Source organism: Amblyomma mixtum, chromosome 8 (assembly GCF_055824585.1).
Source record: "Amblyomma mixtum isolate Tamu chromosome 8, ASM5582458v1, whole genome shotgun sequence".
NCBI classification, from domain to species: domain Eukaryota; kingdom Metazoa; phylum Arthropoda; class Arachnida; order Ixodida; family Ixodidae; genus Amblyomma; species Amblyomma mixtum.
In genome coordinates this window covers 51,048,425-51,074,751 of record NC_143019.1, presented here as the reverse complement: position 1 = coordinate 51,074,751, position 26,327 = coordinate 51,048,425, and the positions used below count along the sequence as shown (strand labels likewise).

The window sequence follows — 26,327 nt, the reverse complement described above, 5'->3', positions numbered from 1 at the left end:
ACAGCGTTGCGTCCCATCTCTTTCCAAGTCCTCTTTTGCCAAATAACAATGGTCCCTTACCACAGTGATAAGCCTAATAAAAAACATCAGCACGTCTATTTTCATCCCAAATTATTATCCAGAGGGACGAAACTTTTCAAATTTTCATGTTTTTGCAAGGACTGCACAGAAAGACTTCCTACCCTCTCACATGATTAATTATGCTATTTCTGCTGCGTCCTTACAGTTTAGCTTAACCTTTGGCTGTGCAGTTAAGTGCCGTTTGTGCTTAGGTTGTCTTCAGGTTTACTACAGTGGTAAGGTGTGGTCTTGAGCACAACATAAAGGTAAGAAAGTCAGTCGGGAGGCTGGCAACCCAGTGCGCACCTGTCCTGGAAGCCACTCCAGGCCATGAGAGAGGACTCGAGTCCCTTCACCAGGGCGGTGTGTTTGTCCCAGGCCGAGTCCCAGGCATCACGCAGACCCCGCGTCTCCTTGCGCACCTGGTCCCTGCTCTCGACGCTAAGGGAGAGGTACATGGCTTCCCCATTGTCCACCACTGCGTTGAGGAGCGCCTGTCCAGCACCCTTCTGCTTCTGCAGCTCCTGCGGGTGTATCGCACAGGTAGCACGTCAGGCAACTGAACTCACAAGTGTTGAGCACTTCCTTCAAACCATGAATAAAGAAAGAAAGACCGTTGTTTCTTTTCAGAACAGTCCCCATTGGAATTCAAAGTGAAGAAGTGGTATAGCATCCTTAACATCACACCTGTCATTTTTCTTTCCATTGTTAAGAGACAGGAAGAGAGCTGACTGGGCCAGGGAACAAAGTTCATCATCATCATCATCATCAGCCTGACTACGTTCACTGCAGGGCAAAGACCTCTCTGATATCTCTCCAATTAACCCTGTCCTTCGCCAGTTGTGGCAAACACTGGTTAATGATATCCTGGTCAAAATAAAGAAGAATAAATAGGGTTGGGCACGGCATGTAATGTGAAGGCAAGAAAACTGATAGTCATTCAGGGTAATGGGCTGGATTCCAAGAGAAGGCAAGCATAGCAGGGGGTGGCCGAAAGTTAGGTGGACAGATCAGATTGAGAAGTTAGTGGGGATAAGGAGGCCATGGCTGGCACAAGACAGGGTTAATTTAAGAGATATGGGAGAGGCCTTTTTCCTGCAGTGGGCGGAGTCAGGCTGATGCTGATGATAATGACAGCATTCTTCCTATCACTCCAGCTGTCTTCATCAGTATCAAAGAAGCAAGCAAAACTAGATGTACCACACAAGTGACAAGTGATGTTTTTAGCCGGAATGTCCGCCTTCAATATCAATGTGGTTTTATGCTCTCCTATCTTGTTTGTTTTAAATAAAGAATACTCCAGCAACATTCTGGTCCATTGTGTAATGGTGTCCACAAGTACAGACCTGGAGCCTCTTGAGGTGAGCTTCCAGAGCCTTCTGGTCCCCAGGGACGTCTTTGCAGCCATCCAAGCTGGCTTCCATTTGGGAGAGCCAGTCACGAAGGTCCTGCTTGGCCTGCTCAAAGGCCTTTTGCGTCTGCTCCAGCTGTTCCAGCTGGGCAAGGGCACCCTGCAGCAAGCACAGATCACGCAACAAGTGTCAGCAAAGGAACGGTGTGCAGACTGTTACATTACCACTAAATTAAACAAGAATTCTTTTTGTTTACTGCAGGCCTTGTCAGTTCAGACAAATCACACAGAACTTGAATGCCATACAGAGCCAAGTCTACTGTGTGTCTTCCCCCAGTGAGCCATGAAAACACATGATCCCATTATTCAGTGGCTGAAGGCATTGTGGTCGGGGTTAAAAGCTTCGCAAGGCTGAGTCTCATTAAAATATACATGCTTTCAGAGTCATGAATGGATTTAAGAAGGGCATAGGAGAAAGTACCAGCCTTTGAGAGTGAGAAATTTTGCGTAGAAAAACCACACTGGCCTCCATTTTATTCAACCAAGAAAAGTGAAATGTGTTGTGCAAACAGTATCTCCATTCCCAAAACTGCCCCTTTCAAAGCAATGCTCATAAATGTGTATATGTGTATGTGTATGTGTATATATACCTGCCTCGAACACGACTGCAGTGGCCGCGTTTCCATGGAGGGGGAACACAAAAGGCGCGCGCCCTGCTGTTTAAGGATCCCCAGGTGGTCGAAACTTTCACTCCCATCTTCCTCCCTTCCCTTAGGGCGCGGTTGAGGTGTCCACCCAGATATGTGAGACAGATACTGCGCCATTTCCCTTCCTCAAAAAAAACCAACCAACCAAAAAAAAACATCAGGCAACCATTTCCGCAGTCTTCGACAAGGCTACACAGTTTCACAAGGTCGGGTAATGATAGGTGCGCATCATGCAACCCTGAAAGGGGGAAGCAGCCACCCTCACCTGCAGGGTGGCTTCCAGGTGCAGCAACCGGGCAGCCAGCTGGGAAACCTGGTTGGGCACCTGGGTGTCAGGCACGTGTGCAGTGACGCTGGCCACCGTTGCCTCCAGCTCCTGCATGCTGGACTTCTGGCCATGCACCTCCTTCAGCAGGGACTGCGAGGAGTGGTAGGGCAGGTCACGCCACTATACGGGACTCTTGCCTCTTATTAAAAATGCTCCCCTTGGTACATATCAAATGTCGGTGACTCGAAACATACGGGCATTTATTTTGACCTCAATATACATACTTCACAGCATTTTCTTGTTTAAAAGAACGTCTTGCTGGCCAAGTTGGTAACTGTTCATCTTTGGTTACAGGCACGAAATAAGACAGAAAGACGGGACGAAGTGCCACTCACAACTGATTTATTCGAAGAAAACATGCACAAATATATGCCGTCTTACATGCGGGAATACTGTCATCTTCAAAGTTTATATGATAGCGAACGGTGAAAAAATTGCTCTTAGCCTTGTACAAAGATATCGATGTGTCGCTGATGCACATGGTTCCTTTTTTTTTTGCAATAAAAAAAGCTTCGATTAGTTCCCTAGCTTTTGTGTCTTTGCTTTTTGACAGAATTCGTACACCAGAAAAACATGGCTCACAAGAGCGTGACGGGCAGGACCTTATCTGCTTAGGCATATTTGGGCCTTCTTTATTTTGCTGAAGGTTTTTGCGCTGCGTTAACGAAGAAACCTTCAGCAAAATAAAGAAGGCCCAAATACCGTAACACTCAATACCGGTCTCTCACGTGAAATCCTGCCTCGCAGTGTCATAAGCTTGCGTGATATAAGTCATGAAAGGTTCTCATTGGTTAGGCAAATGCAGCAACGACATTCGTAGACGAAGTAAGTGAAAGAGGCGGTGCGTACGGTCATGCTGGAGACGGCGGCACATGGGATGATTCTTTCACTGTCCCCTCTACTGTGATGGCATAACACAGGAGTGAGAGGAAAAAAAAAAATTAAACAACCGAGCTGGGCGATGCATTCATGGGTAGAGTGTGGTCCCAGCCTGTAAACTTTATTTCTTGGAGGCAAACAAAAAAGTTGTCACAGTAGTAAAAGATTGGTTTGGTTTATTGGTTTATTGAGGTTTATTGTCCCAAAGCAACTCAGGCTATGAGGGACGCCGTAGTGAAGGGCTCCGGAAATTTCGACCACCTGGGGTACTTTAATGTGCACTGACACCGCACAGCACACGGGCCTCTAGAATTTCGCCTTCATTGGAATTCAGCCGCCACAGCCGGGATTGAACACAAAAGGCGCGGGTTCGATCCCGGCTGCGGCGAATAAATGCAAGTGCAAGTGAATAAAATTGACAATTCTGTCAAGCTTTGGTCCATGAGGAAGGAGGCAGTAAAAACTTACATCTGCTACTAGAGAAAAAAGGTATTTTTTGCTTCTCTTGCCGCCATGGTGGCTCAGTGGTTACGGCGCTTGGCTGCTGATAAGAAAGACGTGGGTTCGATCCCGGCCGCGGCAGCCAAATTTCAGTGGAGGAGAAATTCTAGAGGCCCGTGTACTGTGCGATGTCGGTGCACGTTAAAGAACCCCAGGTGGTCGAAATTTCCAGAGCCCTTCACTACGGCGTCCCTCATAGCCTTATTTGCTTTGGGACGATAAACCCTGATAAACCAATAAACCAAACCAATCTTTTACTACTACGACAACTTTTTCGTTTGCCTCCAAGTTTCTTTGTTTTTTTCTTCAGGTTAATCTAAGAACACCTGCCAAATGCATCATAGTGATTTGAATCTAACAGTGTGAGACTGATGCCTATTCCTTCTACTTCTTTTCAAGCTTTCACTCCCAGAAGATTACTTCCCCTGAATACACTGTCCCCTCACCTTGAGGATGGATATTTGGTCCCTGAGCAGAGGCAGGTCGACCTGGCTGGCCGCCTCGCTCTTGGCCCTGGCCTCGGCGTCCCTGAGCCAGTCGGAGAGGCTCTCGAAGAGCGTCTCAAAGTGCTGCCACTGGTCGAGGCTGCGCCTCAGGGCCTCCCTCGTCTGCGTCAGGGTGGCGGTGAACGTGGACCACTCGGAGCAGATGCGGCTGCACTCCTCCTGCAGCGAGGGCACCCTCTCGGGGGAGCACGCCTGGCTCAGCAGGTTGACGGCATTGCAGTACTGCTCCTTGCGCTTCTCCCCTTGCTCCAGGGTGGACTCCAGCTCCTGCGTGTCACGACAAGAAAAGGTTTGAAGGTTTATCATTCAACAAGTTATTGCTAAGAAAATATTTAAAAAAAACGCCGTATAATTAGTTTAAAGGGCCTGGTTTTACATAGGAATGTTGGGAGCAGTGCAAGAAAGGCAAAGAAGAGAGTGTTAGGACTGTGTGGTGGCAAAGACATCTACTACAACAGACCTAGTTGTGCACAGAGTCACGGGAGGGCACTAGTAGTGCAGCGAACGCATTGGCTACAACCCAGCAAACCGAAAACCTCTCAGAGACGTCTAGCTAGACGTCTCTGAGAGGTTTTCGGTTTGCTGGGGATAGACCCAGTTGAGAGAATCAATTAAATGCAAATTGATTCAATCGACCGCATCTGCTACAACAGACCCAGTTGAGAGAATCAATTAAATGCAAATGAATTCAATCGAACGCATTTGCTACAACAGACCCAGTTAAGAGAATCAATTAAATGCAAATGGATTCAATCGTTTTCTTTATTCTGGATCTGCCTGAGGCTGGAAGTAACTGGCAATGTGTGGTTCTGCTTAGACAAGCATGGAAGTAGCTGGCTGCCAAGGAAAACTGTCACCAAATAAAGCATTTTCAGACCTCGCACCATCTCATGCGAAAAGTATGCATTCCAGACAAGAAAAAAAGAGAGAGGGTATCCATGGAATCGACATTCTCCTGGTTTCAAATGGCTTCAGCTCCATAAAAGAGTACAAGAACAGTATTGCACGTACTCAGATGTCACTATCTCACCTGCAGTGTCACAAGACGGGCCTCGAGTCCAAAACGGTCACCATGTGTGGCACCCTCGGCCCCACCACTGCACCATGCCAGTTTGTCATTGGCTGTGGACAGCCAGTGCTGCAGCTCGGCCAGCGTTCCCTGGTGGTGTCGGTCGAGGATGGAAAGCAAAGCTGCCGACGCTCTCGACGCTTGGTTCTTGGCCGCTTCCAGCCTGGCGGGGAAATAAAAAGGGGTCTCTCATATTAATGCACAATTTAGAAAGCCTTGCCATGAACTACAAAGTAGCTGCGTTGCAACAAGCAATATCTTCCACTCATCATTTATGATATCATACCACTGGCTGCTCCTAACGACAAAAGCTTTCCACTATGTGAACTTCAGTCTGGCCATCGCCGTTCAGTGAATCGTGCAACGCATGTCCTTCTCCTAATTTTCTGTGCAGTCCTTGGTTGGTTTGGTTTGGTTTATGGGGTTTAACGTCCCAAAGCGACTAAGGCTATGAGAGACGCCGTAGTGGAGGGCTCCGGAAATTTCGACCACCTGGGGTTCTTTAACGTGCACTGACATCGCACAGTACACGGGCCTCTAGAATTTCTCCTCCAAAGAAATTCCAGCCGCCGCGGCCGGGATCGAACCCGCGTCTTTCGGGTCAGCAGCCGAGCACCATAACCACTGAGCCACCGCGGCGGCGGTCCTGTGCAGTCCTTCCTCAGCTAATCTATGCAGCCTTTTGGAAGCTTTCGGTCAACACACATGTTACACAAGTTTACACCACTATCTGCACACTTCAGAATAGTGGTGTGCCAAGATGTGGTGGATGCATGTACCTTGCTTTCAACTTGTCTTGTTCCCTCTGGAGATGGCGCACCTCCAGATCTGGTTGGGTGCGGATAAGCTTCGCCATCTTCTCTTCGATGCGGGTCAAGCCGTTGTTCGAGTTCAGGGCATCTTCCAGTTTCTTACATAGAAAATGTTACAAGAAGAAGCCAGTAAGTGGCAGGCAGAAGCAACCTCAGCAATAGGCGAAGATAAGCAAAATTGGCCATGTTTCTCAAAATTTACGGAAAACTAGTATAAGCAAAATCTGAACATACTTGGTGCTACCAAACCCAAAACTATCAGTAAACTACACATTACAAAGCACGAAACACCAGTGCAGTGCTTGTTAGCAGTAACTACCTAGTACTGTAAACTCACTCAAAAGACAGCTACTTATCAGTCTTAAACCCCCTCCTGATCAAGGTAAATTCCGTGTCCCCTGCAGAGGAGGCCTCGTACCCTTTTGGTGCAATTTCTGTGCTAGACCCCTTAATATTTGTAAACAAAAGCGTGTGATGCCGCAGTGGGTGAAAACCGGGAATTCACACTTGTGCAATGCACACATGAGCACGTGCCAGAAAGCCTGCAGTGAATATGAACACTGCCCATCTTTGTGACATTGGGAAGTGAAGGAGGTATATAGGCACAATTTGTGCATTGACTTTAATCCCCTCATTCCCTTCCCCTGTGCAGGGTAGCCAACCGGAACCCTTTCTGGTTAACATCCCTGCCTTTCCCTCTCTCTTTATCTATCTATCTATATATCTTTGATTTTAAGTCAACTGCACCATAAAACACACTCGTCCTATAACACTAATAATGTTTTATCAGAAGTCATCCCTCATTACCTCATGCTCTCCAATTTTTCCTACCTTACTAAGTCCACAAAAGCATTAGTCTTACCCGGCATTCCTCCAGACGCTGCAATAGCACGTCGTCAGAGCCTGTGGTGTTATCGCAGCGTGACAGGGCTTCCTTCTGTTGGCGCAGCCAGTCGGAGAATTTGTCCATCTCATCCTTGACATCGGCTTCTTGCTCCTCAACTTGGCTCAGCATAGAGCGCAGGCGATCGGCAAGATCCTCGGCTTCCTCGAAGCCACACTGGATGGAGCTGCGAGCAGAGTCCAGAGCTTGCTGCATGTCCAGCGATTCCAGCTGGGTCTGGAGGTTGGTGAAGAGCTGCTGTTGCGTCTCCAGCTCCGTCTGCAATGGAATGGCGTAGGAATGCATGGTTAGAGCTACTCAGATATAAGGCCCCAAGACTGAGTGCCGCTGAAAGCTGAGGTCAAGGGTGGTTTACGAAGCAAAAGTAACAAGAGCAGATCCTCAGTCCAGATTTATATGAAGCAATCACACGCTCCTGCTGGCCTCTTTAAGCACTGGCAAACAAAGTGAGTCCTCTCAAAGCATAAATGTAGTGGTCAAATAAACATGTTGAAGCTCCTGGACTCAGCACCTTTTTAAGAGCACCAAAATGTCGGACAGAAAAAATGACTGAGGATAGTGCAGCAACTGGTTTGACGACAGCCATAATGAATTAAAAGAATGAAAGTCAGCATAAGAAAGAGACCCATTAGATGACGCCTCACGACAGACTAATACAAAAGAACTAGAATTACAGTGTTTAATGAAAATAGACACATTACTAGTAAGTAATCATGAAGGAGTTACCCAGCCTTTTTGTGTCTCTGAGCACAGTGCTTTAAGAAATACTGTGCCAAAGACTATACTATAATGGAGATTCATAAATTCAAATTTGCTTAACCTGAGCTTCCAATTTATTTGAATTGATAGCTTTGTAAAAGGCTCCTGTTAATTCGAATTCTGCATAATTCAAGCGTACCTTTGGTCCCCTTCAAGTCTGAATAAGTGAGAGTTGACTGCATCTAATTTTTGAAAATTATGACACAACCATCGCTATGCACAATGTAAGGGCAAACTACTCATTATTTCAGTGCTAGAACAGCATACAATCCAAGCTTGTACAGTCATGGACAAAAATTTGCGGGATGCAGATTTGTGAAAAAAAATTTGTTTCTGCGTTTCCTCACTAGACGGGCAGATTTTATTTTTGCAGCAGATGGAACAGATGGAACGTGGAGGCTAACAAAGAGGGTTCAGCTTAAGTTAAGGACAACACAGCGAGCTATGGAAAGAAAATGATAGGTGTAACGTTAAGTGATCGGAAGCGGCCGGAGTGGGTGAGGGAATATACGCGGGCTATTGAGGTCCTAGTCGAAATCAAGAGGAAGAAGTGGGCTTGGGCAGGGCATGTAATGCGAAGGCAAGATAACCGCTGGTCCTTAAGGGTAACGGAGTGGATTCCAAGAGAAGGCAAGCGTAGCAGGGGGCGGCAGGAAGTTAGGTGGGCAGATGAGATTAAGAAGTTTGCGGGCATACGGTGGCCGCTGCTGGCGAAGGACAGGGTTAATTGGAGAGACATGGGAGAGGCCTTTGCCCTGCAGTGGGCGTAGTCAGGCTGATGATGATGATGATGATGATGGAGCACGCATGTCTCCTTATGTTCCCATGCATTTCTGTGATGTACTGTGCTGACCTCGCAGCAATTTTTTCTGCGAATTTGTATCCCGCATAACTTTTGTTCATGACTGTACACAACTGCTAGTGCATATTCAGAGGCGTATCTAGCGGAGAACAGCCATGACAAGAAAGAGGCGCCACCTCGTAGCGGTCCAGCACAGCTCGTCCCTGCTCCCCCTGTGCGAGGTGGTCCAGGGCCCCCCGCATGCACTCGCAGATGTCCTCCAGCCAGGCCAGGATCTCCTCGCGGGTCGTCTCCACCTGCTTCCAGATGGTGTAGCGGCCGTCCAGGTCACGCAGCATGGCCTGCAGCATCTCGGCTCCTCGGCGCCAGCGGTCTTCGCGGTTGTGGAGCGACTCCTTGAGCTGCTCGCCTGCCGGAGCCAGGCTCTCAATGGCCTCGGTCTTCTCGATGAGCTCTTGCGTCTTTTGTTGGTACGAGTCAAAGGTCGGCTGCTGCTTGCGTACTTCCTCCTGCTGGGTCTGCAAGGGAAAGTGCACGTGAAAGTGCGTCTGTCAGTGGCATAAACCAAACCGAAAAAAAAAAAAACAACGGGCACATGACAAAAGCTAGAACAACAATTAATGATGTATCATCAAATGATTTCCTCACACAATTTCAAATTTCTGACAGCGCATGCACCTGCGACATCATGCCTGGTATCGTGGTTTATAGACATGGGCTTACTACAAATCTGTTTCGAGCTAAGCCATTTGTCCTGTCTTCCCTCTTCCTAGTGCTTTATATTTCATACTTAGCATGGCTTTTGTTACTTGAAAGCCATGTGCCAAACCAGCTGCTCTCACCAAGATTGCTCCACTCTTCCCGGCCACAGCAAAGGTGGAAGAATGGTGACCACCACAAGGTGGCAAGCAGATAATAACAGTGGAAGCAGGAATGACTTGAGATATGCATTATGCCTCAGACTGGATGTCTAGTCTATAAGATTCATGTCTAGTCAGCTTAGTCCCAAATCAATCAAATTTTCGTTCTTAGTAAAAATGGACTGTTTGATCGACTCTTTCTGGCTATGGTGGTTGGCCACATTTATTGCTGAGAAAAACTTCATGTAAAAATTTTCACGCTAATCGATTACAACTCAAGACATTTGCACCAAGAAAGAAAAAATACTCCATGATTATTGACTTGAAATCAATGGTGGTGTAGTGTGTAGCTTCTGGGATCCACACCTGAAAAGGATGTGTCAACGCACTGCAGTTTACTTGCAAAATTATCCGGTGATGGCGACACCAGTATTCGTTGTCAGGCCATTTCTAGCTTATAACAGCTCCATTTTCAGTAAAAGCAGAGTCTTTATCGTAACAGTGCAGTAATCTGTCGATAAAGGCCAACTTCAAATTGTCCTCAGTGGCCATATAAAAAGGTAAGGCATTTCAAAAAAAGACCAAGGCAGCTGTAGCCCCTCAGAACCCTTGTACTTACCCCAAGCTTTTCTGTTTGCTCAGTGAGTGACTTCCCATCTTCAGCCGGGGCAGCCTCGACCTCTTCCAAGGTCTTCTCCACTTTGTCCATTGTGTCATCGATTTTGTGCTGCGCATTAAACCACGTATTTTCTGGCATCATTTACTGAGAGAGAGCACTACCCATCTGCTCATGAAATTTGCATTCATTTTTCAGTTATCTTGTACATATAGCCTTCACACAACCATAAATTAACGTGAGATAGCAAGCACCAGCTCATCTCTCTTTATAAAGTTGCACTGACTATTCTAAATAATATAAGTTAGCTGACCTCCACCAAACATCACTTTGTTGCAGCAGTGTTTGTCATTATGGTTTAAATAAAACAATAAGAAAGTATAAGTCTGCAATTTCGCAACTGCTGGTAAAAATTTACCCAAGCCTACACTTTGCTAAGATTTCTTTGTCTGTATGTTCACTTTTTTTTTTATTATAAGAGTATGTTAATGCTACTCCCACAATGTGTAATTTCTGCATAATGCCTCAAAAGTCAGGTTTTTCTCACTGCTGCTTCAAATGCGATAAAGTCGAATTGGCAGTAAGGTTCCATGGCAGTAGTTTTTCTCTTCGACTATTGAACATCATCCTTTTATAGAAAGCAAAAATGTATTATGAAGTTATTGCTGTTACATGTATTTATGCTGAAACGAGACTGAGCAGTTGAGCCTAGGCCTTCAATTAGATTCTATTCAATGAAATTCAGTTGAGGTATCCAAAATAAAGAGAAACGGGGGGCCACATATTATGCCCACCTCCAGTTGCTGGCATTCCTTCCAGAGAGTCTGGGTGGACGCGAGCAGCTTTTGCGCCCTGGTCGCCTCGGAGGTGAGGTTCTCCCAGTCGGAGGCCAGGGAACCCAGGGGTTCCTGAACCTTGGGGAAGCAGGAGGCGTCCGCTTCGATAAGCGAGCGGCCCAACTGCTGGGTGGCCTCCTGGACCGCCTGCTGCTCCTTCAGCTTCCTCTGCAGTTGCTGTTGACAGAAAGACACGGCAGCAGCCGATGAAGTCCACGCACACTAGGGCGGGGGTTCTCAATCTTTTTGGGCTCGCAAAAAATCAACAGTTTTCAAAGGTGCTGAGCAAGCCTACGTTGTCTTGGCTTCAATCCCTTCCTGCCTGACATGCACGCCAAAACGGGCATGCAGATGTATACCCCTAAAGAAGTGCCCAAATTCAGTTATTATAATAGTGCCAGTTATTATAGGGATATTATAGGGCTATTATAGGGTTATTATAGTTATTATAGGGCTGTATAGTGAAAAAAACTGCTAAAAGAAATTACAGTATGATTTGTTTCAAAATAAAGTTGGCACAGGAAAGGTGGGTGTTAAGAGATTGAACGGCTTTCGGGGCTTAGGGAACACAAAAAGCACTCCAGCAAACTCGTGGGTTCCGTGAAACTCAGTTTGAAAACCCATGCCCTATAAGTCTTCACAGGCTAGTACTAAAATTTTTTTGTGAGCAGCTGTTCACGTCAACACTTCTGCTTCTGAAAAGAGAATGCGACTTTACAGAGATAGGGAGTGACAGAGGAAAGTGGCATTTATGCAACATAAGCGGTCATATGTGGAGGTCATATGGCCACTGAATGCCGCCCTAAACAGGGATGTGAACTGACTGAAACCAATTCAAAGAAAGCAGCTAGTGCTGTTTATATGGCTTGACCTAAAGTGTGCTAGTACATCTTTCCCGTCATCAAAGGTCTTTTCTGTCTCTCACTTGGTTCTGCAAAGTGTTTCACTTTGGCACCAGCTTTCAGTAATGAGATATCAAATTTTTATCTCAGGTTTCCAGAGATCAACCATCCAAGTGCTGCAGCACTGTTTTGCAGCACTACGGCGATGCAGAAAGGCACTCGAAGAAATCACATTAACTTAGTGAACGCAGGTGGTGTGGCCATCCAAGATACCAGACAGCTAGTACAACACTTTTTATTAAACAGACACTCTATCCAGTTTTTGTTCTCAGCAAAATAAGATTCTGTGGACCTTCCTGAGTACGTTGATGGCTGTCCAATAGCAAAAGATGCATTCACTGCTGAGAAAACTGCATTTCAAACATTTTGCCGCCACTCAACTCGAAGCAGTGATGTCTACCATTGATGTTACCCTGCAGAGCAGAAGACTCCGTGATCCCTGTTGTGAAGTGAATGGTGGTGTAATCTAGCCTCTGGGATCTGTGCCCAAGAAACTGTGTCAACACACCACAGCTTACTTGCAAAATCAGCGGGTGATGGCAATGTCTATTTTTTTTTCTAGGCCTTTTCTGGCTTATAAAAACTGTTTTCAGTGACAGTAGTGTCTTAGTCGTTATAGCACGGAAATCTATCAGTACAGGCCAACTTCGACCAGTCCTCAGTGTTGCCCTTAAGGGGGGACACTGTTCTTAGACCTATTTTCCTTATTTTTAGTTCAATCCTAATGACACTGTACCACCTTGCTCAGTTTTTTATACTGATATCAACAATTAAATTATCTTTCTCATAAATTAGTCAGTTCCCAAGATAAATAACTTTAATTCGTCATTCCAAAAAAAACTCGGTCCAAAAAAACTGCTCAATAAAAATCATTTATAATCCATGGCTACATAGTATAGTGATTAAAGAGTGAAATAATCAAAACCATTTTTCCGTTTTACCCTCATTAGTAATTTTACAGCACATGGAATATCAGTGTTCAAGGTATGAATGTAATGCATCGATAAGCTTTGCGAAATTATAAATTTTCGAAGTGCGATTGAACAAACCTGCTTCAATTATTGCACACACTGTGCCTTCAGCTTCCCTTAGCAGACGATATGACATCTCTGTCTGTCCTAGACGTTGAGATATAGACATACTAAGACAGCCAGATGTCCAAAATTTTCATGCCATTTTAAATTGTCTGCTCCTGCATAAATTCAGCCCACACAGATGACCTGAATTTAATATTATGGTCAAAACGCTGATTTCTTGAAGGAAAAAATTGGTACAGTTGGAAAATATTAGCTGTAGATTCCACAAATGTCATTTTTTGAAAATCGATTTTTTGGTCATTTCTTGGTCTCAAAGACCAGTGTCCCCCCTTAAAGAGTGGTCAGTGTGGCTCGCTGTCCTCTGTATAGCTCACCTCCACTTCTTCAACCATGGTGGCCAGGCCCTCGGGTGTAGCTGATTTTGGCTGCAGAGAGTGCAACTTCTCGGTCGTGATGGTCACAAACTCCTTGGTGTCCCCCAGCTTCTTGTTGAAGTTGTCCCACTTGTTCTCCAGCTGAGTGACTTCCTCCTGCTTCTTCTGCAGCACTTTCCCCACCTGAGGCGTTGAAATTCGGGCAATGCAATAACACCCATCAATGAAGCATTGAAGGTTTGCAAAGATATGAGGCACATTTGGCCCACTGCAGTTAGACACATCATTCAGGAGTACTAAAAATAAGATGATTAAGCTAGCTTTCAATCCATTATGGTTTTTCCGAAACATTCAGTGCCAGAACTGCTTAACATGGTAGATAGCTTGGTAGGACAGTACAGTTTTATTTCCACAAGGGCAAATGAGCAAAAGAAAATTTGTTTTGTCGTTCCCCTATTTACATTTCATTCCTTGCGTTCATGCACAAAAAAACTTTACAACATGAATTTTTGCATGTAATTTAGAAGTTCAAAAGTAATAAACTCACATAAAAAGCCTACATTTCTTTAAAAAACAATAGCTCTTGGGCCAGTTGGTACATGTTGAACTTGAAAAACACAAAACACAAAGACATATACACCAGAAAACGATGTTAGACATTGACAGACACAGCGTCCATCCGTGTCTAACACATCTTTTCTTGTGTATGCATTTCTGTTTTGTGCTGGTAACACCCCCCCCCCCCCCCCCCTTTCATATCTTTATGTAACTTTGCAGTGACATTTACAAGCAACATCGCAAATTTACCACTAGCAATATTAGCAAGCATGCTGAAGGAATCAGAAATTAAAATTTGGTACTACAATCACATGGTCAAGTTTGAAATAAATGTGCATTCCTGTTTGCAAACTGGGCCCATGGAATCTCACTCCATCAGGATGGCAATGTGCCAGGAAGACACAGAAAGGCTTTCCAAGAGACAGCGAAACCGATTTCAAGAATTCGATTCCAATTCTACCTTGTCCAGGTGCCCTTGCAGTTTGTCTGTCTGCCCCCGGATGCTTGTCACATTGTTGGTGCTGCTGTCCCTGAAGGTTATCTGCACCTCGGTGGCCAGCTTGTCCGTGCTGGTGGCCTCGGGTATTTTCTTCTTCAGCTGCTCATTCAAGTTGCGCAGCTCCTTGGCAGTTTCCTCAAGGTTGTCCACCTTGGCACGCTGCGCTTCGACATTTTGCTGCACCAGTCGCACCTGCACAAGTGTGGCAAGCACATGGCAGTGTTTAAGTCATGATCTGTGTAATCCCCCTCTCACACAAACTCCGTTCTTGGAGCCTGTAAAATAAATGAGTAAACTGCATTTTTTTGCACAAGGGCAGTGTGTACTAATTGGGACAAAAGTGGTACACTCCACGCACCGGGAGCCAGAGCAATGAAAAACTGCGTTGAAGCGCCATCTACAGGCGACCACCAAGAGCCGGAGCAACAAAAAACTGCATTTCAACGCCATCTACAGGCGGCATCTTGGATTGAGACAGCCAGTGCATGAACTTTATTATCAGCAGGCATGCCGCTTGGCTCGTTTCAATGTTTCGTGCTTTAGCTCGCCAAAATGCCGCAGTTTTCTGCTGAGTGGAGTACACCACTTTTGTCCCCGATAGTACGTTCAAGTTCTACAGCACGTCAGAAAAAAGCACCCTAACTAAGTATTGGGCGTAGTGCAGTTTATTGTCAGGGAAAGACAGAGAAATAAGAAGATACACGAAAATATTTTCTGCCGCCTTTAAAGTATGTTTTTGAGCTTCACGTTACTTTATATTTTGTGTTCAACGCAAAACTTACTAACGGCTGAAAACAGTCGAGTGTCAGTTACCAGTAATCCGAGGGTGAAGTAGCGAACACTATTTAATGGTTACTGCATACAGATGCAAACTTTGAAGTACTGAAATGAAAACCGTTTCACAACTCATGTAAAGAAAAAATCTGAATACCAGACAGAATGTTCGACATAACTAAAGAAAACTCTCAGTCAATGACACAAAATACAGGGCTGACCTGCTCAATGAAGTCCTTCTGCCAAGACTGGAACTTGATGACATCCTGGAGGAGCTCCTCTCGTTTGTCCAGAAGTTTGCACAGTTCCTCCAGCGTAGCCTTGAGGCTCTCCAGGCTCTTGAGGAGCTGTTCTGACGGTTCTGGTGGAAGGGTCTCGGACAACTCAGAGAGTGTTTTTCCAAGCGTCTCAATTTCAGTTTTCTTGCTCACCAGTTCCTCCTTAGTTATCTGGAAAAGTGGACACACACAGACTTAGGCTTTTAACACAAAAAGACACGTACGCATCAATTTCTGGTTCTAGCTACTACAACAAATGCAGACGGTGTTATGAAAAGCAACAAAAGGAGCGCTTGCTCCCATTTCATGAGACAATGAACTGAACGCTTATATAACGCAAAAGTCGTCGCAGCAAAGCTTCAGACAACCTCCGCAAACATGAGGAGCTGGGGCTCGTGGATCCGGCTATACCACATGAGTACCAACTCTATTTAAGACACACATGAGCACACTTATACATATACAGCACACTATAGCAGCCACCATTTCTGGCTGACAGATGCTCTTAAAAACATGCCACCTGCCACAAGAAAATAGCAGACTTTCCTCTCTTGCATTTCTTTCTAAGGAACACTGCAACGCATATAAACATTGGTTTGTGTGCTATTTATTCTTCTTCTTTCCAGCCAAGAATGGAAAGAAAAACTGGTATGTGAATACTCTTATTTACCTGTTTCATTAAGCTGGCCTTTGGGGGCATTCCCCATGGAGTAGCAAAACTGCCTGCATTTACCTTGAACAAAAGTTTTTCTTACATCTTCTTCATGAGTCCCTGCTTGTATTCTGGATGAGTACAGTAGTTGGCATCCAGCCCCCTCAAGCTCAGCCCAATAGGTGCCAAGGCTAACATGCTCAACCACTTCACTAGTAAATTTTGTGGCTAAAGACATTTTTAAAGCAGTATGGACCTGTAATCTTAATTGCATGTTTTCTCCTCTGTAACGATACATAAAACATTAGAATATATGGATAATTACGTGTTATTTGCCTATGACAGTTAAATAATTTACAATTGAATTTCTTCTCTGATGTGGTTTCAGTTGCAACAACCGAACAGTGGCTTTGACATCAAAGGTGGGTTGAAGTCATATCGGCCAAGAAAAAAACAAATATAATCACTGATACATCATTTGTTGTCATTCTGCCTTTTGAAGCAAGTTGGCTAAAGCATTGTAGTGAACTGAAACGGAGCGCCAGTGATTACACCGCAGCTTTTTGCATGCCTCACATGACTTGAACACAGCCATAGTTCAGCTGTTGAAACCGAAATCGAAACAGCACAGGAGAATATTAGAACTAATATGCACTAATGAGTAATGCGGCATTACAAAGAAGAAAACAAGCGAAAAAATATGGCAATAAAACACACATGGAAGATGTGCACGTGAGTTTTGTCTAAGCCACAACCCGATGGGCAATGAACCTCCCATGGATGTCCTGCAGACATCCAGGACATCTGTTGGACGTCCAGGGGAGTTTCCACAACCCGATTCATCAATGAACCTCCCACGGACGTCCTGCAGACATCCGCAGGACATCCAGGGGAGTTTCAGTGTCCATTGGGAAGCTGCACGCTCACCTGCACTTTGCGCAGCTGCCCTTCCAGCTGGCCCATGTTGATGTCGCTAGCCTCCTCGGCCTCCTGCCTCAGCTGGTTGAGCACGGCGTGGCACAGCTCCACACGCCGCATCAGCTCCTCCCGCTCAGACAGCTGCGAGGTCAGCTGGCTCACCAGTTGGCGCACCGCGGTTGCCAGGTCGTTGGCACGCTTGCGCAACTCCGACACCTGCATGGCACAGCAACAAAAACGTGCACACCGAGTCCAGCGACTTTGCCTAACAACACGGAACAGCTGAAGAAAACGACTACGACTGGAGATAACTGCACAGATAAATGCCACAATTATTCTGCATGCTAATGCAAAACCAGGCCAAAGAAAAGTTTTTAAATTCTGGTCAAAGAATAGATCAAGTCCTCTGCCAATGCATTAGACGTCATGGTCCTAACACCTTGTCAGCTTCAGCTGATAACTTTATCTCGCCAGAGCGCTTCAACCTCATCACTTCCGCTGATAACCTGTTCCAGTTGATAGCCTCTTTCTGTGCAGCCTGTTTCTTACCGTATCATCAAATAACATAAAAAAATATTGATTTATTCGTCAATAACATTGATTACTCAGAAGGCCACCATTCCAAAAGTTAAATTTTTGAGCAGCTGGCCCAGACAAAACAGACTTGTCATCTATGACGATACGTTTTTAGACAATGTCACCTAAGACAGCACGAAAGAAATGTGCATTTTTTCTCCTGACATGTCTTCAAAAATGGCACAGAATCCAGTTGCTCACCTGAGCATGCAATGACGCCAGTGCCGTGTGGGACAGACCGGGTCCAAGTTGCTCAATGCTGCTCTGCAACTCACTCAAGGTCTGTTGCTTCTGAGTCACTTCATTGGCAAGCCGCTGTACATGAGGAAATGGAGACAATACAACGAATGCACATAAGACACTTTGTGCAGGGTTGATCTTAAAGATATTCTCATTGGTTTTTGACTAAATTTGATGAAGCTGTCCGTTCTGCACTGATTTCACACATGCATTTGCTTACACAGCAGTACAATGGGCTCAAGTGACAGTGGAGAGTAATTTTTTAGTGTTTGTAGGATTAAGCAAGATAAGAAATTTCCAACAATAAAAGCCACTTCTAAGACATTGATACACACTGTAGCACAAGAGACTTAATACCAAGTCCCTCTATTTCGATGAGACTGTAAATAATGATTTTGTACACTTTAAAATTTACTTTTGAAAATGGTTCTAATCTGCGATGTGATACAGAGAAAAATCAATGATTTGGAAAATTCACAAAAAAAAAAGTCCACGCTCAAAAATGTTTTGCACATTTAGTGGATTTACAGCCTTACATAACTTCATGGTTGACATACTGTCCCCACAGAGCTTCCAAACAAAGTCAGAAAGCTAAAATGCTGTGACTGAAATGTTTTTATTAAACCCTATGTTCAAAATCTGGCTTCTTTGCAGTATTCCATCCCAAGCGTTAAGGCCCTTACACTGCTTATGCTGGTCTAAAATAATTATCGAAGCCCAAAAACTCTGCTCCAACTCTCACCCTGAGGGACTCCTTCTGTTTTTCCATCTCGGGTGGTGTGGTTCCTTTCAGTGGTTCCTCCATCTGCCGCTCTTTCTCGGTCACCCAGGTCACCACTTCCTCCACCCGTGTCACAATGACCTTCCACTTGTCACCAGTGTTGTTCAGCGACTCCAACCAGGCCTGCAGTGAAATACACAAAAACATGAAATACTGGTGCATCGTATGTACTTGACACAGCAAAAAATTTGTTCAATAAGGTTATGCAAATATTCAGTACTTTCAAGCATCAAATCTAACATTACTGTAGCCAATTTGGCTGCAAACTGATCGCCACTTGTTGCAAACTTTGGAGAATTTTCAAACTCAAAGCTGAACACTGCTCTATAACACACAATTGTTCATGAGAAAACAAAAATTTGCACTGATGACACAGCACAAAAGTAAAATATTCAGATCATGCAAAGCTACCACCATCAGACCTTCTCACCTACCCTCCTCCTCCTCCTTCCTGTCACTGCTAAGACAGTGCATAAAGTGTCACCTTTTAATTTTTTTTTTAATTTCTAAGATTTTTTAATGTTTAAAAAAATTTTAAAGTGTTTTTAAATTTAAAAATATTATGAGGCTTCTGGGCACAATACTCTGTCCTAATGTGCTTAAAATTAGAAAAAGTACCAAAGCAAGAGAACAGCTAATTAATTATAACAACACTTAAACATAAACATTATTATTATGCTCAGTCTGAAGAAGCTGCTTAGTTCTGCATTCTACCGTAACGAACAAAAACTATGCAGCAATTTTTATGCCAGCTAAAAACTCTCCAAAGCAAATCGAATCATATTTGATGAATCATACAAGAAAAGCATCACACGCTTTTTCCAATAAGTGGTCCTATCAGCATCTTTTCATTTGTCACAGACTTACTTTGGTGTCATTTTCGATTTGCTGCAGAAAAGCAACCGTACCTCACTAGCTGTATAACCTTCCTTGCTGTAGTACGAATATGCCATATTTAAACATAAATAACGTGACCATGAATACAACGCAAGTGGGAGTTTAGGCCTCACGAAAAGAAAAAAATATTACGAGTATAACGAATCACAGGCTGTTCCAGCCAACTACAGCCGAGGCGCCAAGGGAACGAGAATGCGTTCTGAAACTGATGAAGTGACGAAAAAACTCGCGTTATATTTGTATACATACTATGTAATAAATGTCAAAATGGCTACAGGGAAAGTGCCTACTCCAACTTACAGTGATTTTCTAGATGAAAAACATGCGTTCTGCTGCCACCTAGCTGGTTTATAGGGCAACCAGGGGACACAAAAATAAGAGGAAGGAGAATTCTCGGCGTCTGACCTCCAGGAGATTCTTGATCTGCTTCCACCGCTCCATGATTTCCGCCAGGGTGCGCTGCAGGTCAGGCTCATCTGATCCCGCTTCGGCGGCCAGGTCATAAAGAGCGTCAATCTTCTTCTTCGTCAACTCATAAAGTTTCTGTGGGAAAGCAATAGAGCACAGACGTCACACACAATGCACAATGCACACACAAGGTTTATGTAGGCTCCTACATGGCTGAACAGCATGGGAGCTGAACAGCTGCTATTTGAATTACAGCCACTAGGCTGTACCTACGCTTCGTTTTTTTTTACTGAACAGCAGCCACTGATGAAGATAAGACGGTGTACAGAAGGCAAGCAGAAGCATCCCAAGGACAGAGCGAAATTCAACACTTTTACGTCAGATGTATAAAGCTGGCAGCATGAATAACTGCAGAGCAAGAACTACTTGAATCCTTTATTTCCAAGTTGCGTGCAAAAGCAGAAAAATGGAGTTGTGTTCCTTCAAAAACTTCACCAATTGCACCTCTTGTCAAAAACATAGAGTGCTAAACTTGTGAAGGTTAGTCCCATAAGTAAGGAGATTAAAGCTGCATGAAAAGCAAGCATTTCGACAGAAGAGAATGTTGGCGGGCTGCTAGCTAAGGATTATTGTCAGTGACTTATCTCTACCGTGTCAATGAATATCACATACGGCATTACGCAGTCAAGACCACATCGTCGGCAGTGTGCTTAAATCTACGCCAAAATAAAGTTACCTCCAATGAGCAAGCAACTCAAGTTCGTTGCGCTACACTACTAGGGACGAACTTCTCGAGCCGTAAAAGGTGAAGAGTCCCATTTCAAAAGTCAGTCACTTTCCGAAGCCAACCTTCAGAAGCAGATATATGTTCTGCTTATAAACACTGGCAGTGACCATTGTTTGCACCCTGCAGCTTTCAGAACCTCTCAGCCGTTTGTTTTCCGGAAGTGACGCAAGAACTCATAAGGTCTTTATCTTGGACCAAACAGTGAGTTAATTTCTGAAAAATGGAACTCACAGCGACTCTGCAACTGATACTAAAAAGCTCGGAGACAAAAACGTAGTACACAGCTCGGAGTACACAGGATAGAAGTTGCATCCTACAGCAGGTCTGCAATTAGACTCAGTTAAATGCAAAAAGATGGGGCCAATCAGGGCTTCACCTCTAGCTGTGCTCGCTTGGTGGCCAGCTGCTCGAGCGAATCTGGCGTGGGCAGGCCCTGGTCCAAGTTGGCCTCGGTCTCGTCCAGCTCCTTGCGCTCGTGCACGGTGCGCTCGCGGAGCACCTCGATGCGGATCTGCCGTTCGCTGAGCTCCTGCTTCACCTCCTTGCCCTCCTGGTCGAGCTCCTTGAGCTGCGACTGGAGCGATGTGGCCAGCTCGGCCAGTTCGGGCCGCTGACCCTGCAGCTCCTGCGTCTCCTTCTCCAGCCGCTCGAGCACCTCACGCTTGGCCTCGATCTCCTTGCTCAGGTCCTGCACACAGGATGTCGCCCATTTGTAGCGTGCAGTACGTGCAAGGAATACCAGCTGCCAATACCACAGAATGCCAGACAAAAATCTAGATTGAGAGAAGTTCATCTGTATGAGCTTGGGCGGCTCAGCTTGTCTATTGATGTGGCAGCATGGAGTGTTAATGAACAACACAAAAACGTGGAGACAAGCCCACTATATTCACTGACTTGCAGCATGTGTTGAAGGTTGAAACCACAGTACCTCTTTCTGTACATGTGGCATGCTGTAATGCTACTCCACGAGCTAGAAATAAATCTTGAAATTTAAAATTCGCAAGGAAGTCGACAGTTGCACTACTGACTGAAATTCAAAAAGCTTGTTAAATAAGCCACATATATTTGTGCAGGAGACATCTCAAGTTTGTCTCATCATCATAGTTAAAGCATATAAGCTGCCCATATTTGTGCATGAGGCATCTCAATCAGGTATTTCTTAGCTGCCTCAGCCAGGACAGGAATGACCACTACGAGCGTCTGAAGCACATTATAATGAAGCAGCTGTATACCTTGTCAACTAGATTGTTAAAAAAATATGCTACATCTCACAGGTATTGGAAGGTGCACACAAAGCTTGCAAGTTAGGCCATATAATATATCATCTTCCCTTTTGACAATGTGCTAGTGCATAAAACATCTTTTTCTCTCAAGCACGGAATACAGCCACAGCTGGAATTTCATCTAAAGTGACCTAACAACAACCGCTTTCAGATGGAAGAGAACCTATAAAGGATAGCAAAGAACAGAAAAAAAAGCATGTAAGGTTGCCAAGACAGTGTCAGAGCCCCTTAACATGGCTGTCTATCAGTACTCCTTTATAAAGGCCCTTTAATGAAGGCTCCTTTATGAAGACTCCTTCATGAAGACTCCTTCACGAAGGCCCCTTCACGAAGGCCCCTTCACGAAGGCCCCTTCACGAAGGCCCCTTCATGAAGGCCCCTTTACGAAGGCCCCTTCACAAAGGCCCCTTTACGAAGGCCCCTTTATCAAGGCCCCCTTAATCAAGGCCCCCTTAATCAAGATCCCTATCAAGGTCCCTTTATCAAGGTCCCTTTATGAAGGCACCCAGGGCTCCATGAGTTTGCTGCAGTACAGCAAATCACTTGCTCGGACCAAACAAATACGAAGACTGGCCCACCTGCACCTCCTCCAACTGCTCGGGGACGGGGACGGGGCCCTCGGTGGCTGCCGTCAGCTTGTCCTGTGCCGTGTCCAGCCACTGGCTAAGGCGGGACAGGCGGTCGGACAGGTCGGTGCCCTTGCTGGCTGCTGTCTCCAGCCGATGCACCGTTTCGTGCACTGTGGTCAAGATGGTGGTCGTCTTGCGCTCCGTCTTGTCCAGCTCGGCGCGCAGTACGTCCTCCCTCTGGGGTCCCAGCTGCGCAGACAGCTCGTCGGCCAGAGTTCGCAGCCGGGAAAGCATGCTGTCCATGGACTCCTGCAGCTTCTTGGCAGCTTCCTGCAGGGCAGAGGCAGGAAAAAAGAGTCTCCATTATGAGCTATAATTGTGAAATGATGACGTGGTTTTATCATTCTAAGGCTTTAGTAATGGTATAACTGGTTACTGATAATAAGATCCTTTCAAATTCCAAGGCAGAACTATATAGTACTAGTCCTTTTGTAGACTAATAACCCGCCGCGGTGGCTCAGTGGTTACGGCGCTGAACTTCGATGAAGGCGAAATTCTAGAGGCCCGTGTGCTGTGCGATGTCAGTGCACGTTAAAGAACCCCAGGTGGTCGAAATTTCCGGAGCCCTTCACTACGGCGTCCCTCATAGCCTGAGTTGCTTTGGGACGTTAAACCCCAATAAACAAACTTTTGTAGACTACAACAACTATAACACAGTCCCATTTGCCATGACAAGTGGTATTTGCCTTACTGCCAGCTGAGCTCATCACTAGCTGCTAAGTAGTTAATTTATAAAGCTTACTCATCATGAGGATTACAGCAACTGTGACCTAGAATAAAGTAAGATGCCTCAATAAGCTTGATCTAACATAACAATAAGAAGCTCAAATAACACTAAGCACCTCATGTAGCATGTAGTTTACACAGCACATAACACTAACTTAAACAGCAACACCATGTATATATTAGGTATGACTTAACATCAGTCAAAATTCCATCCCGATTCCTGCGTTCCACTGACCTGTTTCTCCTTGATGCACTGTTCCAGTTTCTTTTGCTCCATGTCAGCCAGGAGTCCGATGTTGACCAGCTCCTGTTCGGCTTGAGCCAGAAGCCGCAGAATCTCCTGCCGGAGCTTCTCAAACTCTTGCCACCGTTGGCTGTCTTTCTGCAAGGAGAACAGGCGTTGGAGTTGAACAAGCTTTGCTCTGACACGACTATTAAATTAAAGCACAGATATACAAAAATTTTAGAAAGATACACTTTGTGGCGACGCAATAGTATCAATGCACTTCAAACAACTTGGAGCAATTTGCATGCACAGCCACTATATGGTGGTCGGAAACACAAAACTGTCCATGCACTTGTTACATCTTTCAAGATTTTTAAGGTTTTTACTGCTTTTAAAACACACTCAACACTCTGTTTTGCTGTCACTTCTTTAAGAAACGTAGCAGAAGAAGTTTCCATTCAACACCACAAGATGTCGCCACAGCACACATCTCCACTGGCACCTCTTTGTCATATGTGATGTTACGCACTTGTTTGCACACGATCATGCCATTGGGGAGCTTCCCACCCTGTATGTTCTTACTCTGCGAGTGTGGAGTAGGAAACAATTACACTGAAACATAATACACTAGAGAGAGGGACTTACTGTCATCCGGTCCAGTTTTTCAACTGCCTCATGGTAGACCTGGGACCATTCTTCTTCTAGCTTCTTCACGTCAGTAGACACAAATTCGGGCGCACCCTTCTCACTTTGCAGGTCTTTTCCTGACTTGATGCTTTCCAGGACACTTCCCTGACGTTTCTCTAGCTCCTCGACCACTTCCTAAACAAAGAAGGGAGGGAGCCTTCTCAGTCACACCGTCACGCTCCAACTCCAAGAAGCTAATGTCCTCCAGCTTTCATGACACGGTCAATAAGCTGTTGGCCAAGATTGCACACCGAGGCATTTCAAGATGACAGAACATTTCAAAGTTTCACTGTTCGTACAAGAAGTTTAAAATAGTGCTCACACATGGGCTAGGGGTGCCATTGTTTGTTACTCAAAACATGTTTAGCATGACAAGCCACATCACATGCTCTTCACAGAATCAAAACTCTCACAGAATGTTCACAGAATCATAAAATGTAAGAATAATTACATGCAGGTTTCTCACAAGAGAGAATCGGCCTCACCTTCTGTTTTTGCACCATCTGTTCCAGTTTCTCTGGGCTGTCAAGATGAATTTCCTCGGGAAGTACCTTCGTTTCTCGAACTTCTCTGAGCCAGCGTGTAACCTGTGATGTGAGTGTGAATAATACTACAGCTGAAACGGCTTTAAAGACTATGCAAATAACACCCTGCATTACTTGCACAGCATTACTTGGCATAAAGGATCTGCAGAAAGTTTCTGTTTCGGGCATTTATGTACCCTGCGAGCTACTATGTAATGCCCCAAAATATGCTTGTGCTCTCTGTACATAACTATTTCATAAGTAAAACAACAATGTACATAGACAAAGAGAGCTCGTGTAAACCCGTGCAGAAGTTGGGCTAGTTGGAATATTAACACAAGTAAACAGAACACAAAACAGGTGAATAACATGCTGCCATTACCCATCTTTCTTGAGTCCTATTTATTTAAGGATCAGATAACTTCTCTACAACCCTTGCCAAGAAGAACAAAAAGTTGAATGAATCTGTAAGTGTTGATGTGTACACAGCACAAAGAAAAAGTTGAAGAAATATTTTAAGAAAGAAGAAAAACAGAGATTGGTCACCTGCTGCATAAAATGCGAATCCTTTCTACACAATAAGTGCATGAACTTATCTAAAGTTTACAACAAAGAACTCTGCAGTGCTTAGGTTATACCCAGCTGCCTCGAGTACTTTGTTCACTGCCTCCTCTGTAGTAGCTTGGCCCTGCCACACCTAACATTTTGTGCACTCCAAATCCCGCCCCAAATAACTGAGTATACCAGGACAGGGTGCATGTAGTACCTGGGTGACTTCTTCGCGGTACAGGTAGCATTTGGAGACGGTCTCCGAGACAACGGTGGTGGTCTCCATGACCGGCAGCAGGGCACCGTAGCGGGCCACCAGGCCAGCCAAGCGTTCCTTCTCCTTCTTGGCCTCATCAGGCTCCATGCCGGGCACCAGCGACTCCAGCCGCTGGCTCAGCCAGTCCAGGTCACCGCGGCGAGCATCCACCGTCTCACAAATGTCCTGGTTCAAACAAAAAAAAGTATGGAATGTGGTCAAGTGCTGCGTAATATGCACACCCTCCTTTTTAGGCTCATACCACTTTAACGGCTGCACTTTAATGGCTGTGGTAGTGAAATGAGGTGACTGTAGACAAATATGTCACCTATGCAACTATATTGCTTTGTATGCATCCTGGAGTCTTTTATATACTACATAACTGGTATAGAGAGGTCTTGAAAAAAATTGGCGGGGGCTTAGCTTTGGTTAAGCCTGGTAGGTTGCGAAAGCAAAAGCGCAGCGCCTCCAACTGAAGGAACGCAGTGCGCCGCGTATACAGGTTACGCGTGGCTACCAGCCGCCGCTGCGTGACGAGTGAAAGCGTCTTGGAAAGCCGCGTCTACAGGTCACGCGTGGCGTGACGACTCAAAGAGTCTTCGGTAATTTTTTTATATTTTGTTTCTGATGTTGTTGCGACTAAGAGAAAGAAAACATGATCTACAGCTGGTATGACGTCACAGCAGCAGTAGCGCCACAGGTGCGCAGCGCGGCAAACACACACCGTAACTGCAGCCGGGCTATCTGAACGAGCGAGTTGGTCGCCCATATTCGCT

At 45.2% G+C, this 26,327-nt stretch overlaps 1 protein-coding gene across 12 annotated transcripts in view; it reads right to left on the bottom strand.

Annotated features, from left to right (window-relative positions):
- LOC149332392 (uncharacterized) overlaps window positions 1–26,327 on the bottom strand; it is a 372,379-nt gene that overhangs the window by 237,546 nt on the left and 108,506 nt on the right. For all 12 annotated transcript variants that reach the window (XM_089557313.1, XM_089557304.1, XM_089557316.1 and 9 more), the window contains 23 exons: window positions 25,513–25,737; window positions 24,708–24,809; window positions 24,181–24,357; window positions 23,545–23,691; window positions 22,533–22,853; window positions 21,048–21,359; window positions 19,882–20,019; window positions 18,541–18,702; window positions 17,760–17,873; window positions 16,992–17,198; window positions 15,356–15,583; window positions 14,322–14,552; window positions 13,304–13,486; window positions 10,949–11,167; window positions 10,158–10,265; window positions 8,855–9,196; window positions 7,076–7,375; window positions 6,181–6,311; window positions 5,363–5,564; window positions 4,273–4,599; window positions 2,384–2,536; window positions 1,407–1,571; window positions 367–584 (listed from right to left, as the gene is read on the bottom strand). In XM_089557313.1, coding sequence (XP_089413439.1) covers window positions 367–584; window positions 1,407–1,571; window positions 2,384–2,536; window positions 4,273–4,599; window positions 5,363–5,564; window positions 6,181–6,311; window positions 7,076–7,375; window positions 8,855–9,196; window positions 10,158–10,265; window positions 10,949–11,167; window positions 13,304–13,486; window positions 14,322–14,552; window positions 15,356–15,583; window positions 16,992–17,198; window positions 17,760–17,873; window positions 18,541–18,702; window positions 19,882–20,019; window positions 21,048–21,359; window positions 22,533–22,853; window positions 23,545–23,691; window positions 24,181–24,357; window positions 24,708–24,809; window positions 25,513–25,737 — 4,712 coding nt within the window. The remainder of the gene's footprint in view (window positions 1–366; window positions 585–1,406; window positions 1,572–2,383; window positions 2,537–4,272; window positions 4,600–5,362; window positions 5,565–6,180; window positions 6,312–7,075; window positions 7,376–8,854; window positions 9,197–10,157; window positions 10,266–10,948; window positions 11,168–13,303; window positions 13,487–14,321; window positions 14,553–15,355; window positions 15,584–16,991; window positions 17,199–17,759; window positions 17,874–18,540; window positions 18,703–19,881; window positions 20,020–21,047; window positions 21,360–22,532; window positions 22,854–23,544; window positions 23,692–24,180; window positions 24,358–24,707; window positions 24,810–25,512; window positions 25,738–26,327) is intronic.